The sequence below is a fragment of the Poecilia latipinna genome, unplaced genomic scaffold, assembly GCF_001443285.1.
Source record: "Poecilia latipinna isolate Pla-1442-1.1 unplaced genomic scaffold, P_latipinna-1.0 Scaffold570, whole genome shotgun sequence".
NCBI classification, from domain to species: Eukaryota; Metazoa; Chordata; class Actinopteri; order Cyprinodontiformes; family Poeciliidae; genus Poecilia; species Poecilia latipinna.
The window spans coordinates 37,419-50,833 of record NW_015113186.1 but is presented as its reverse complement, the minus strand read 5'-3'; the positions used below and the strand labels follow the sequence as shown (position 1 = coordinate 50,833).

Genomic DNA, 13,415 nt, shown 5'->3' with positions numbered 1-13,415 from the left:
ACTCTTGGTTTCTGCTACCAATACATTCTTGTTATATACATTGTAGATAACATCCCAATAACATTATAACAAGCTGGTAAGAGAAACAACTAAATGTTAGTCTTCAGCTGCATGAAATCAGTGAACACACGTTAGTCTGTACAGAAAAAGTGCTGAGTCCTCTTTAAGGCTCAGGGTTGTAGATTAACTCACCTTCCGTAAGTGTGATACTCGTACTGCTGCGACCTTTGCTCAGCTGGTTATGTGGTGTGAACTAGAACAATGAAAATGCTGAGTTATTAATGCTTGCAGGTCAGAACCACCTTAACCCAAATGAAACCCATCACAGTTTGGTGGCTGATTTTGATGAGTAAGGCTTTGATCTGCAGAGCCAGATTTTAATTGCCTCTGATTTCTCTCCAAGAAAAACAAACAAACAAACAAACAACAACAAAAAAACACCATTCAGAATACTTTTTCCATTCTTCATGGCATGAGGGGTCATTAGGTGTAAAACTAAGTTTTAACAAGAAACTCCTTTAAACCTAGTCTCAGTGGTCAATAGCTTCCTTTTTTGTGTTGGGTCCTTCCTGAAACTATGCTGTGAAATTAAACTATCCAGTTTGATTAAGAAACCCAGTAGATTGGTTACAGGAGTAACGTTTTAAACTGGCTTTAGTATGTTATAAGGGATTAGTGTGGGCACCATGAACACAAATAAAGCCTTACTCTAATGAGTCAGATTTTATAAAGTTCAGCTCACAGGTTATTGGCAGACAGGAGCTGATGTCTCAGTTCAACCTTCCTGTTATCTGCGATAAGTCTGCTTCTCTCACAGCCTGAATAAACTTCAGAAATGTTTTCTTATCGTTTGTTTCTATGTGTATATCTTACACACCTTACCGTATAATATATACACATACCTTTCATGTGCATATCCTACACATACAATACCATACTGTATGGTATGGTATGGTATGGTATACTTAACATATCTCTGTGGTATAGCTTAATTTGAAACTCCTCTTTGATGCTAAAATCATAAAATAAAATATCAAGGTGTGTTAATGGATAGGAAAGGTCAAGGAAAGATGGATGGATGCTTTAATAGAATTGACATAACACTTGTGAGCGCACAGTGATAGTAAATACAAAGTCCTCAGTTGGATGGAAGTACAGGGATGTGTGTGGATGTGTACTTGTGAGGACAAACATTTTGTTAGTCCACAGAATGGACTAACAAAATGGGGAAAGTGATTTGTGGGTTAGGTTTAGGAGTAAGCTATGAACTGAGTTTAGAATAGATTTAGGTTAAGTTATAATAATACTGGAAGATGTTCATAAAAACACTATAATGAACCCCTCTATAAAAATAAATGTTTCTTCAAACTGTCTTGACTAATGAATGGTTTATTCTGCTCATTAGTGAGTTCTGTGAAGAGTTACTTAAATTCTTCACCAACAGCCAATAATTGAATAGAACTCTTTGTGTTGTCTACTAGCGGCTTTTCCATGTGTTGGATAATATCTGGGCCAATGTCTTAATAAACTTCTGTTTTAAAGCAAAGTATTGTAAAAGCTTCTGACCTTCTGTCCAGTTTCCCATGGAACAAAAGATGTTAAATGTTTGCCTTATTTTAAAATATAAGGGAGAAATAGAAGATCACCATATGTGTGGATTCTGTCAGACTCAGGAATGGTGCACTGCACTGGCTGCACTGGAACTAGTGTTCATTTGTTGCTGCCAGATCCTTCCAGACGCGACCATCCAACCCTGGAATTCTGGGCTGGACTACCCTGGAACCAGGCATTCCTTCATGGTTAACAGCTCTGGAGACGCCTGGTGACACTTGTTATTATGATGCCGTTCAGTTTCCCCAGCAGGCCCTGAGAGATGTTCCTCTGTCCCTCAAATTGTGCCTGCAGAGGGTCTGCCGATCGTGGGATGAATGTTTTTGCCTATGTGTATCTGTCATAGAGTTGTTTGAGCCGTTTATTGAGGTCAGCAGCACTGTCTGTGTCACATCATAGAGGATGGAAAAATCTGAATCTGGAATGAATATTGATTATCTATGTGACTTTTTCACTTTCTGTGTCACCTATTTTGGTAAAACTCCATTAATAAGCAATGGAAACTGATATTCCTGATATTAATGAAAAGTTAATATGATTAATATGAGAAAGTGAGAGAAGATGCGTCTTTATTTTCAAGTAATTGTCAGTATTTTTGTATATTTTTGGAAATTACAAATAAGATACAGAACTGACTAGCTATTGCAAACATAATGCAGACATCAGACTGCAGATGACTGGTGAGCCCCAACATTATTTGGTATCTTGAGATGTAAAACTATTGATTATGAGGTTTTATATAAATGACACATGATTGAATTGACCATTAATGACGGTCTATTGGGAATGCATGAGAGGATTCAGAGGTGCGGGCTTGAAAAAAAAAAGGAAATTGTAAGCAAAAAATAAACACTGGGAGATGGATAGCAGCGGAGACAGTAGCTACATTTTCATTGGAAATGTGTGCAAAATACTATTTCTGTCAATTTCACAATTGCAACGTTTTTAATTAAATAAGAAATGCAATTAAAATTATACATGAGTCAGTTTGTTTTCCCAATAAGTCATTAAAAAACATGCTGCGCCATCCAATTACTTTCTGTTGTCGTCTTCTTCGTGGTTTGCACCATTGGCAACATCTGGTTGTTGATCATGGGAAATTCAGTTTTGCAAAATAAACCAATTTTGATATAATCTAAAAACCATCTCCTCCTTGCATCAAAGCTTTTTATAAAAAGTTAGTTTTTTTTTTAATAATTTGCAGTGTTTTCATTAAGCAAATTCTATTTTCGAATTGTCAAATTGTGCAATTATAAGGACAATGGATACCCAGCTATTGACATATCTCTAGGTTTCATTCAATTTGTTGAATGGTTTTCACATCTGTAGCTTCTGATAGAAAACGCTGACCTGCATCATAATGTTACTGCTCATTTCATCTTGTATACTGTAGTAATCTAGACAATTGTAGAAAAGTTTGGTGAATTTTTGGCATTTCCATTAGAATGAAGCTAATCACTAAGGCAAACTGACACAGCGAACAAACTAATATATTTCTTGTCTGAAAATGGCTGCTTCAAGCCTATAATTATTCTGAGGGCTAAAGTATTTTTTCATTTGATCAGCATGTGTGTTATCACTGGGATTAATATGAACATTTTTGAGTGGCTCAGCCAGAGTACCAACCTCAGCCTGACTGAGAATCTGAGGAGGGAGCTAAAGATTAGGGTGATGGCAAGGAGGCCTTTCAGCCTCAGAGACTTGCAGCTCATCCCCAAAGATAAATCATCAAAATACCAGAAGGGTTGTACACAAAAGATTGCAGATAATTATAAGAAGGGTTTGATGCTGTAACATAGTTAAATAGATCACCACTGATTATTGAGAAAGGTATACACTTTTGATGCACTAAGTTTTATTCAGATTTGACACGGCTTCATCTTCTTAAGGACACAGTAAGTTTTAACCTTTCAATTTTCTATATAAGTGTCAGTATTTACATTTCTTTTCCACCTGATTTTGCAGGATAGGTTGTGATTAACCTGGCAACCACCCCAAACGCTCTCAACATGTCAGTTAAACAAAGTAAAGCATTTGGATTCCTTTTTAACTGCATGATGTAGAACTTTCTTGACCTTTGACCTCAGACCTGGCTCTTTGTGTAGGTAGCTGAGCGTGTCCATGCTGTCCTGGCTCAGAATGAGGCTGACCTGAGTCAGGACAGTCTGCTGGGAGACGGGCTCCACTGCGGCTCATCAGACACGCCCTCTCAGGATCTAGCTGCTGGCCCATAAATTCATCAGGAACAGCACAGAGTAGTGCACTGGTTGGTTTCCCTCAACCACTGACTGAGCTGACCCCCCTCACCCCCCGCCCCCCACTCCAATACTGCAGTGAGGATGTTCTGGAGCCACACATACAGCAGCCAACAGGGAAGCAGCAGCAGCAGCAGCAGAATGGGGTTAAGCTTTGTCGCCCCTGTAATACTGACCTACTTAATGTGCAGATCTTGCACGCAGCAGCTGCGCCAACACGCTACAGTGAAATCACTCAAAACAATAATAATGCCCCCCTTCCCCCCTCCTGGCGGTCAAGAGGGCACAAATTATCAGGGGGATTATTGGGCCCTCTGGGGGCCTCTGGCTTCATCCCAGTCTTCTTCTGCAGCCATGTGGCTGATGGCAGGCTGACTTCCTAATGAGTCCAAATGGAAATGGTTTCTGCTTGTAAGGTGAAGGCTTATTAGAAAGAAATGATGATGTAATTTGTAGAAGGCCTTTATTCATTTAATCTTTTTCTTATTCCTTGTTGTTGATATAAAAGGTTGAAAAGAGATAATTCAGGGTTGTTGGTTATAAACTCAGAAATCAGATGCTGTTGGTCATCTGGGATCTTTTCCTGCATTACATCTTAAAGCTGGACTAGATAACTGTAAGAAAAACACATATTTTACTCATTTGTTAAAACTGTCACAATGTTCTTACAGTAAAAAATAAGACACGTATAATGTGTGAAAATAATCAAACTCCTCTGGCCGCCACCAGAGGAGTTGTTCTACTGCCATCTGCAAAAATACACCACTCCCGCCTCCCGGTTAGTAACAACCAATCAGAGCCAGTAGGAGGGTCCTCGTGTATGTACTGCTCACACCCTTCCCCCACAGCATACTGTGTGTGGGGGATCAATTATATCTGAATTGATCAAATTATCAGAAAATGTTTTCTAGGTGTTATCGAATGCATCCAAAACTCAATGTGATTCTCTTTGCTTGGCACAAAGGAAACGACCATCCAGTCTTGGCGTAATTTGTAGATAAGCTGGTGCTGCCCTGGTTGCTTTTAGGCTTCAACACAAGCTATAAAAGAGTCAAATTAGAACAGAACAGTCAGGAGAAAAATATCTTGAAGCATAAAAACATTTCTTGGAGTCCATACAAGATTTTGAACATTTATTATTTGGTGACTGTGATCATAATTATGGTCTCTTTTCCTTTTTTGCATGAAGGACATGCAGACTTACTTCATGATGTCCATGCATCAACTCCCAAACTCTTTCCTTTAAAAAAAATAGAAGTACATAAGAAAGTGTCATAAATTCCATTGCCACATTCTGTCATAAAAAATAACAATGTGTCAATGAAACCAATGAAAGCAATTAGCAAGTCCTTAAAACAAGCTGGCCTCTTTAGGAGTCAAAATCTATTAAACTCCTATAGTCCAGCCACTAGAAGGCAGATAATGTCCATCAGCTCTCCAGTTGGTTTGGGTGGACTGGTATAAATTAGGATTCATCCGATTAAACCTTGGACCAAACCAACTTTCACATTCCGTGTACGGGAAGTTTCCTTAGGCCTCCGTCCACAGAAGGCAGCGCTGCTTAGAATGGCTTATGGGCTCAAAGTTCGACGATGTTGTTCTGTGATTTTAATTCCCATTTATTCTTCAGAGGGGATTATTTATATTGTGTGTGGCTACAGATCCCTGACAGAGGGAAGCTGGTCAAGTGGAGGACCAGGGTGGACTGAAATGGACAGATTTGATCTGTAGGCATAACTACATATTCACCTGTATTCTTTATAGCCAATGTAGCTGGATCATATTGATTTAGAATCCACATCAAAATCTTTCAGAAGTAGTTTGTCCAGTATAGTGGTCACTAAAACCAGGAAACTCATTTTGTGTCAGCATTTTGTGTGCTGTTATTGGAGCCTTCTACTGTCTGCCCTTCTGACCTGAGACCTCAGGTGATCTGGAAGCTGACAATGCAGAAACACTATCTGTTTTTGTTTTTTAAAACTTTAAATTGACTGTCTTGGTGAAATCTTGCATTGGAATTTCTGAATCTCTGCACCCTGCTGTTTGTGTAATGATTATAGACACGTTTAAAGGAACTGCCCCCGTGGGTTTTACTTTAAGAAAATGGATGGCTAATAGTATCACGTGACATGTGCCGGGTTCCCCCATACTGATCAATACATTCTCCTTCGTCTGATGTGTCTAACCACCAGTTTATAGAGTATTGTGAGTTAGCTAAATCAGAAAAAGCAGAAGCATTCCTGAAGGTGTGAAGGCTCATCTAGACTGATTAAGACCAAACAAAGAATGTCAAACATGGTTCTCAGTCGACTCCCAGTTGGCCCTCACCTACTTTTTGTCTTTATTATGTGTGAGCTGTAACCTATTACCATTGTGGGAGTCTGTTAGCTTAGCGACCAGTGTGTGTTGCACAAATCCAAGATTTTTGACCAATTTTCCAGCATTCAGTTTTAGTGAAATATAAACCTACCAATACAAGTTTCACCCAGTTTCAGCTTCTCTTTTAGAATAATGTTGCCAAAAAATCTGTTTTTTTTTTTTTTTTAGGCATTGAGACAACATCACACTGCGTGAGTCAGAGAGCAGGTGATAAACATGGACAACAAAGACAAAAGCATCATAGAGTTGATATTTGTTTAGTATCTTATATTTGTGCTTTGCATGATTGTCATGGTTATTAATAATAACTATATCAATCTATTTGCGTGTTCTGTAGAAAATGTTCACCCGTGTCAAAAGGCTGTCAACATTTCCAAATTCTACACATTTCATGACGTTTGCACTTCCTCTGAATTCATTTTTAAAAGACTTTTTGATTCTGGAAACAGCTAACTCGAACTCTTCTTAATGCAGCAGCAACATCCACACCAAAACTGTGTTTTTGCAGGGCAGTCAGTGGGTGATTAGATGTGGAGCTTCTGTTAAGGACCCTCTGCTTCCTGTTCAGGGCAGCTCAGCATCCCTTGGCTCAGTTCATCTCTACCTATTTCTGTTCAGGCTGGATGGAGCAAAATGAAAATTGATATATTTTGACTGAACATGGCAGATGTGTTATGGTATATTTAAGTTAGAGGATAGATCTAATCTGATTTCAGTGTTTGGAGCTGCAGACGTTGACAAAGTTCAGAGTTCATAAAGATAGATGTAACTGGGGAACAGGACCTGTGTCTGTGCTATCTTTGAGGTTCTGACTGATGTCTGTATTCTTCCACTTTCTTATTTTTATTTCTTAGTTATGTTGCTTGGTATTTAGGATTTTGATTTATGTTAAATAAATATATAAAAAGTACGTATGTGCTTATATTTTTGTCCTTCATGTTGCAGCTCGATGCTCTGAGTCTGTATTAGGGTCATGATTCAGCATATGAATATTTTGTTTTTTCCAGTGTGTGTGTGTGGCCGGGAAAACAAGGACTGCTGTCCTCCTGGCATCACTGATTTTAGCTCCTCCCCTGGCCTCCTGATTTGCATTAAGTGTTGTTGTTTTAACAAAGGCCTCCTTATATCAAGACCCACGCACATGCTTCCTGAAAGTGCTGCCCGTCACTTTGGATTTATGTCACTTGTTTGGAAGTCATTGTGCCCTGATTATGTTTCTGTGTTCATTTTCTGGGCTTGTAGTGTCTTGTGTTCTTCCTTGGAAATTACCTTACCTGAGCATCAGAGGGCAGTTTCACACAGTTACAACATTATATAATATTACGGACACACTGAAGAGGGAGAGAGGACTAGAAAATAAATCTAACATAATTGAACTAGAGTAACAAAGAATAACTACACACAAAAAATAAATGTAGGAGCTAAAACAGAAACAAATATGATTTAATCAAAGAAAGAGACGAAGGAACACATAATAATAATGAAACTAGAATCAATAAATCCAACCCCAAAACAACCCAGGATCCTAACAAAATTGAATTTATTTGTCAAATGGGAATGAAAAGTCATCAAGAAAGAACACCTGTTGCCTAGGTGATGGCATTTATCTTTAGGCCCTGAAGTTGGCTTTTTCAAGTTTCTAGTTGGGAAGAACAAAATAAGGAACCTGCTGTGGCATAAGTGGTTTGACCGGATCTGACCCACATGTGACTCAAGAGTTCCTGCTGCATGTCGTCTTACCTGCTGCAGCGTGGTTCTGTTTGCCTGCAGGATTCTGCGGCTCTGACTGCTATCTAAAAACAAACTCACATAGGTGTCATTTATCAACGGCTGCTGAGATCCTCATACTCTTCAACTCCCGTTCAGTCTGCTGTTGACAAATCTGGGAAGTATCATTTAAATACCACACCTCTGTTTGTTCAGTTTCCTGGCCTCACCAGCTCAATTTGCATTGCTGGAAAAAAAAAAAAAAAAAAAAAAAAAGATGAATTTCTCCTCCATTGTAAAGTAGAAACATCCCAACAGGAATTTAACTGTGCTGCAGTAGGCTGTAGTGAGCTGTGAGAACATGTTTTTCCTTCAGTAACTGTGCTTTCTCCTCATTAGAATCAGTGTTTAGTGTAGCCATCGCTTCCAGTGGTTACACTAAAAATATCTCCACTTTTCTGACTCAGCATCATTTCCTCTGCTCCACCACAAATCCACACAGGCATAAAATTACATGCACAATCTGAGACCTGAAGAATTTTCAGTTCTGTGTAGAAATGACTGTCTGATAACAACAATCAGGGCTGCTCCCTCCTACACAGAGATCCACTGATCATCATGTGACCAGCTGATAAATGCTTAAAGCTGCAGTATGTATGTGACTAGTATAAAAATGTTTTTTTTTTGCATATTTGATATTGTGACAGTTTATGAGACAGATAATATGATAGATCTCCCCCACCTCCTCCCTGAGCTTTTATTGTTGTCTGAAGGACCGCACCGTTCCCAACCAAAAACAACTAATCAGAGCCAGGAGGAGGAGCTTGGCGCTGTCAATCAACTTGCTGCTCAATGTGCTAATGTTGAGAAACAACTTACTGTTATAGGAAAACTGGTGTATCTGTTATCATAGGTGTTATCTGTGTCATCTGCCTTAATGCTAGCCTTAGCATTAATGCTCTGTTGCATTAGTGCATTAATGCAACAGAGCATGCTTTAATGACAGGCTCTGCTGACAGAGAGAAGCCACAGCAGGACCAGAGAGGAAGGGGGAGGGGCATCAACGGCATGCAAATGACTGCATGATTGACAGCGCTAAGACTCTCCTCCTGACTCTGATTGGTTGTTTCTAGCTAACACTGGGAGAGTAGTAGGAGCTTGATTTTTTTTTCCACACATTATCTGTCTCATGCCATACTGTCACAATATTATTACATTTTTAACAAATATGTAAAAAAAAAAAGATATGTTTTTTTTATAAGAGTAACATACAGCAGCTTTAAAGCAGCAACAGGGTGGCTACAATGTGACCTTTGGGCCAGTTTTAGGATTAGAGTCTGCAGGGAAGGCGTGTGTGGGTGTTAGCAGCAGCGCTAACACCCAAACCTCAGGATGGCTGTTGTTGTTTTGGTTCGGTTGTCCATGTTTATTGATGGATTTGTTTTTCTGCTGCTCTTCCTTCCAGCTCAGGGACCTGCATGTGCAAGACGGGAGTGTACGGGCCCAAGTGTGATGAGTGCCACCCAGGTTTCTTCCACTTCAGCAACAATGGCTGCCGGCTCTGCCAATGCAACAACCACACCAACTACTGCCACCCACAGTCTGGTGAGTTAGGAGGGAAAGACTTTGCGTTTCCGGATTGCTTGTATTTTCTAGTGAATGAGGCAGAACGGCTATTTTTCTTTTTTTTTTCTTTAGATTTCAGTGTGGAAACATTTGATTTCATCAGTGTGAGAACCTCTGGATAGAATCAAATATACAATCAAACAAAACCGAGCTGTACAATGCAGATCTACAGTGCCTGCTTTAAAAATAAACTAAACCTGAGGAAAATGAACAAACATTTTAACAGCACCTGATTAGACATCAGTACATCTGTCAAAACCTTTGTTGGAGTCTGATCCCTATCCAGATCAGACATCTGTCTGCTATGAGTTGAATTACACATGTAGGCATTGGAATGGTGTAGAATTTGCTTATATGTGGGTTTGATCCCACAAACTTACAATTTTCAAAAATATAAATGTCAGAGCAGAAATAGCAGCAGGACATGTCAACAAAGAGAGGTTAAAAGGTCAGCATGAAAGGTCAGTTGTTCCTGCCAACTTCCCCCCTTGTGCAAAGATCTTCCTCAGAGCAAGATGCTCCTCACTCAAGACTTTCTGTAGCCACATGTCCTCAGTAAGAGAAAAAAATGACAGAGCTATATGTTTTAAGGGTGTTGTTGTTAGAACATGGACCTTACCAAGTCCCGCCCAGAAACGCCCCTCGACAGTCCCACGTGGCTGCATGTCTCACAAACAAAGCCTCGCGGAGCTTAGTTTCTATGTCTTTCATTTCGACTGACTCTCTGCAGAGTATTTCTGAGTCGATTAGTGTAGCCTTTCTGCCGGATTTTCAAGAAATATAAGCCACGACAATGGACAGGGGAACCAACAAGTTCATGCCATCTTTTTTGGACGAAATAAAGATGTTTGAGCCACGCGATGCCTCCAACATTGTGCGCGTCACAGCAAAATGCTACCGGGAAAACAGCAGATCCTCACACCCTCAGCATAAATATAGCTGTGGACAAGATCACTGATGCCTATTGTTCTTGCAAGGCTGGATAAGTCGGGCATTCATGGTTTTGAGGGTTACTTTTGAAATCAGTGATTTCTGTTGTTGGCAAATGTTTGAGTGTGCCTAGGCCTGATGCACTGTACTCGGTGCTAGCGTGGCTAACACGATTACAGTTTAGTAAAAAGCCTTTTCAGGTCAAATAAAATCTTTAATGTATGTCAGATACGGTACACATTGCATATTGATCTGTTCAGCAAACGGAAGACTGTGTAACAGACAGGCTTCAAGGTGTAGAAGTTGTATCGGTACTGCCATTATGCTGTACTTGGCTAAAAGGTTTTCATAATGAATGTGCTTATTACTGACTTTTTTTCAGACTTGGGGGTCATTGTTCACACATTATAGGCCTCCTTAATACCTTACAATATTTCAAGCTTCATAATTCAAAAGGGATCGGGAGGTGCTGGTGCCACAAGACCGGGCGAGAGGCGGGTCACCCTGGACAGGTCGCCAGTCTGTCGCAGGGCCACTCAAAATATCCCCATTCACTAAACACAAAGAAAGCAAAGTAATACCTACACCAGCACACACTCCTTTGTTTTTATTGATCTTACAACGGTTGAGCTGCAAATGAGGTCGTGCACAAGCTTTGAGCCAAGCTAGGCATTCCGTATCAGATTTGGGAATTCTGTGAATTTTATCTCCACAAATATGATCAGGATACCTGACATCGCCTGTACAGATTCCCCACTGACAGTAGAGAACCATTCTTACTTGAGTTCTGTCGCAAAAACTTTGATTGTGTAGATTTGTGGCCTGCTAGTCCACAATCTACATGTGTTTACATGTGCATGTGTTTACTACTGTAGCTTTTGTTTGTGAGCCGGTGAAGCACGTGGTAGCTGCGCAGTGACGTCAAATGGGCATTAGCCAATGAAACGCGGCCCCTGTGGTAAGGTCAATTGAAGTAGCGTAGCAAATTCCTGTTTTCTGTTCAATTCAGATAAACTGACTGATTTTTTTTTTTTTTAGGAGAGTTGCAAAAGAATGTAATTAATCCTGCTGCTTTGTTATATATTTTTTTCCCTATTTTTCAACTAAAAAATGCAGTAAATTGTTTATTTAAACTAAATGATATCATTCGTTTTACCAAATCAATAAGTTCAAATAATGTGCTGACTTTGTAAAATGTAAGCGTTTTGAAAAATGAAGAAATGAAATGTGTTTTGGAAAGATAAAGAGAATATATGACAATAGTGAGTTTGCTGTGGCAGCTGACTGCAGACAGGCAGTGCTGTGTATTCTGTTTCAGCTTAGCTGTCAGGTTCACCTCAGCTGCTCTGGTCTCACCCCTTCAGCTCAGTTTGTTCATTATGCTTATTCACGTGTGTAAAGAAAATATGAGACATGAAAAGTAACTAAGTTGATAATGTCTAAGTTATGCCATTTCTGTTTCTTGTAAGATGGAAGCAAATGAACTAAATATAATTTGCTCATTGCTAGTTTTTCTTTGACTTTATCCAAAATCCAATTTGGACCTTTGAACATAAAAATGGATATTCCCTGGCCTAAATATGTTTGAAGCTAGAACAAGTATAAGAACAGCAACACCCGAGATAAGCCACAGACGTTTTTTCCACCAGCAGCTAACCCACAGCTCCAAGGTAATTACAGGATTTACTTCCCAGTTTCTGGCTTTAAGTGGAGTTTGGGAGGGACTACTGGGGGACAAGACAGATATGTACATTAGAGTTGTGGTGTTGCAAAAGTATTCACAACCCTTGGACTGTTGCACATTTCTTCTCATTAGAGCCACAAACTTCCGTGCATCGTTTTCGTTTTGGGTCTTATGTAGTCAGTAAAATAGGCTGAATTTTCTTCTTTTTCTGTCTAAAAATTATGACAAAGTCAGATTATGTGATAAAAGTATGGGTTAATGGATTTTTGTTGAGCCATCAAAGCTTCAAAGATCCTCAGATACTGCTGTCCATTTCTCTTTGACATGCATGCTGTCAGAAGTGTACACACTGTGTTTAGTGATCCTCACCTGTTTATTTAAATATAAAACAATATCAAGGCAGCATAAATAGAAGACATTTCACCAAGACGTCCTTTTCAGTTATGTCCTTCACAGCAAAGCCTGATGGTCAGTAAGTGTAAGAAAAACTGAGTGGTGTGACAACATATCCTTGTCTCCTCTTCCAGTGATCAGTGTAATTTAAGAGGGCTAGGATAGAACTCTATGTGCTAGAATTGCACAATACCAGACAAAACAAGACACTGGATTTATGTTATGCTAATATGAAGGATTTTTACACCTCTGAAGCAAAATCTTCTCTGCTCAGAATACAAACCGTGTTCAGACAAGTAAGAGAACTGTGAGAAAGCGGTTACAGGAGGCTGAAGAAGCCCTGCAGGGTTGTTTTGAGGCTCCAGACTGGAATGCTCTGAGCCAGCCACACTGAGAGGACATCAAGTCAGGCCGAACAGACACCCCACCCTCCTCTGACCCTGGGCTTCCCTGTCAAACCTCAGATGTTCCATCTTCCATCTCAGTCATGGACTCTTCTGCTTCTTCAAGCTTGACTTCAGTCAAATCAGGAGATGCTCTGCTCCCTTTGGTTCCTTCTCCCACTTTCTGTAGCTGTATCCTGATACAGCTGGTCCAGATGGTGTCAGAGTCCTGAAGGCCTGAAGCTGCAGAGCAGATCTGTGGGATTCTGCAACATCTCTCCAGCCTTAGCTTAACCCAGTGGTTCCCAAACTTTTTCTCCTGGGCCCCCCCAGTGGTTTCCAAACTATTTCTAGGCCCCCCCTTTGGCTTACAAATAGCAGCTGTCTAGTTGAACGATGTGTGTGAGCTGGGTTGGGGGGGGGGGGGTTTTGGGAATCTCTGTTTTA

General features: G+C 40.0%; 1 protein-coding gene across 1 annotated transcript in view; it reads left to right on the top strand.

The window, feature by feature from the left end:
• Positions 1–13,415, top strand: part of LOC106953216 (multiple epidermal growth factor-like domains protein 9) — a 40,738-nt gene that overhangs the window by 11,026 nt on the left and 16,297 nt on the right. The window contains exon 3 of the mRNA XM_015041817.1: positions 9,418–9,557. Coding sequence (XP_014897303.1) covers positions 9,418–9,557 — 140 coding nt within the window. The remainder of the gene's footprint in view (positions 1–9,417; positions 9,558–13,415) is intronic.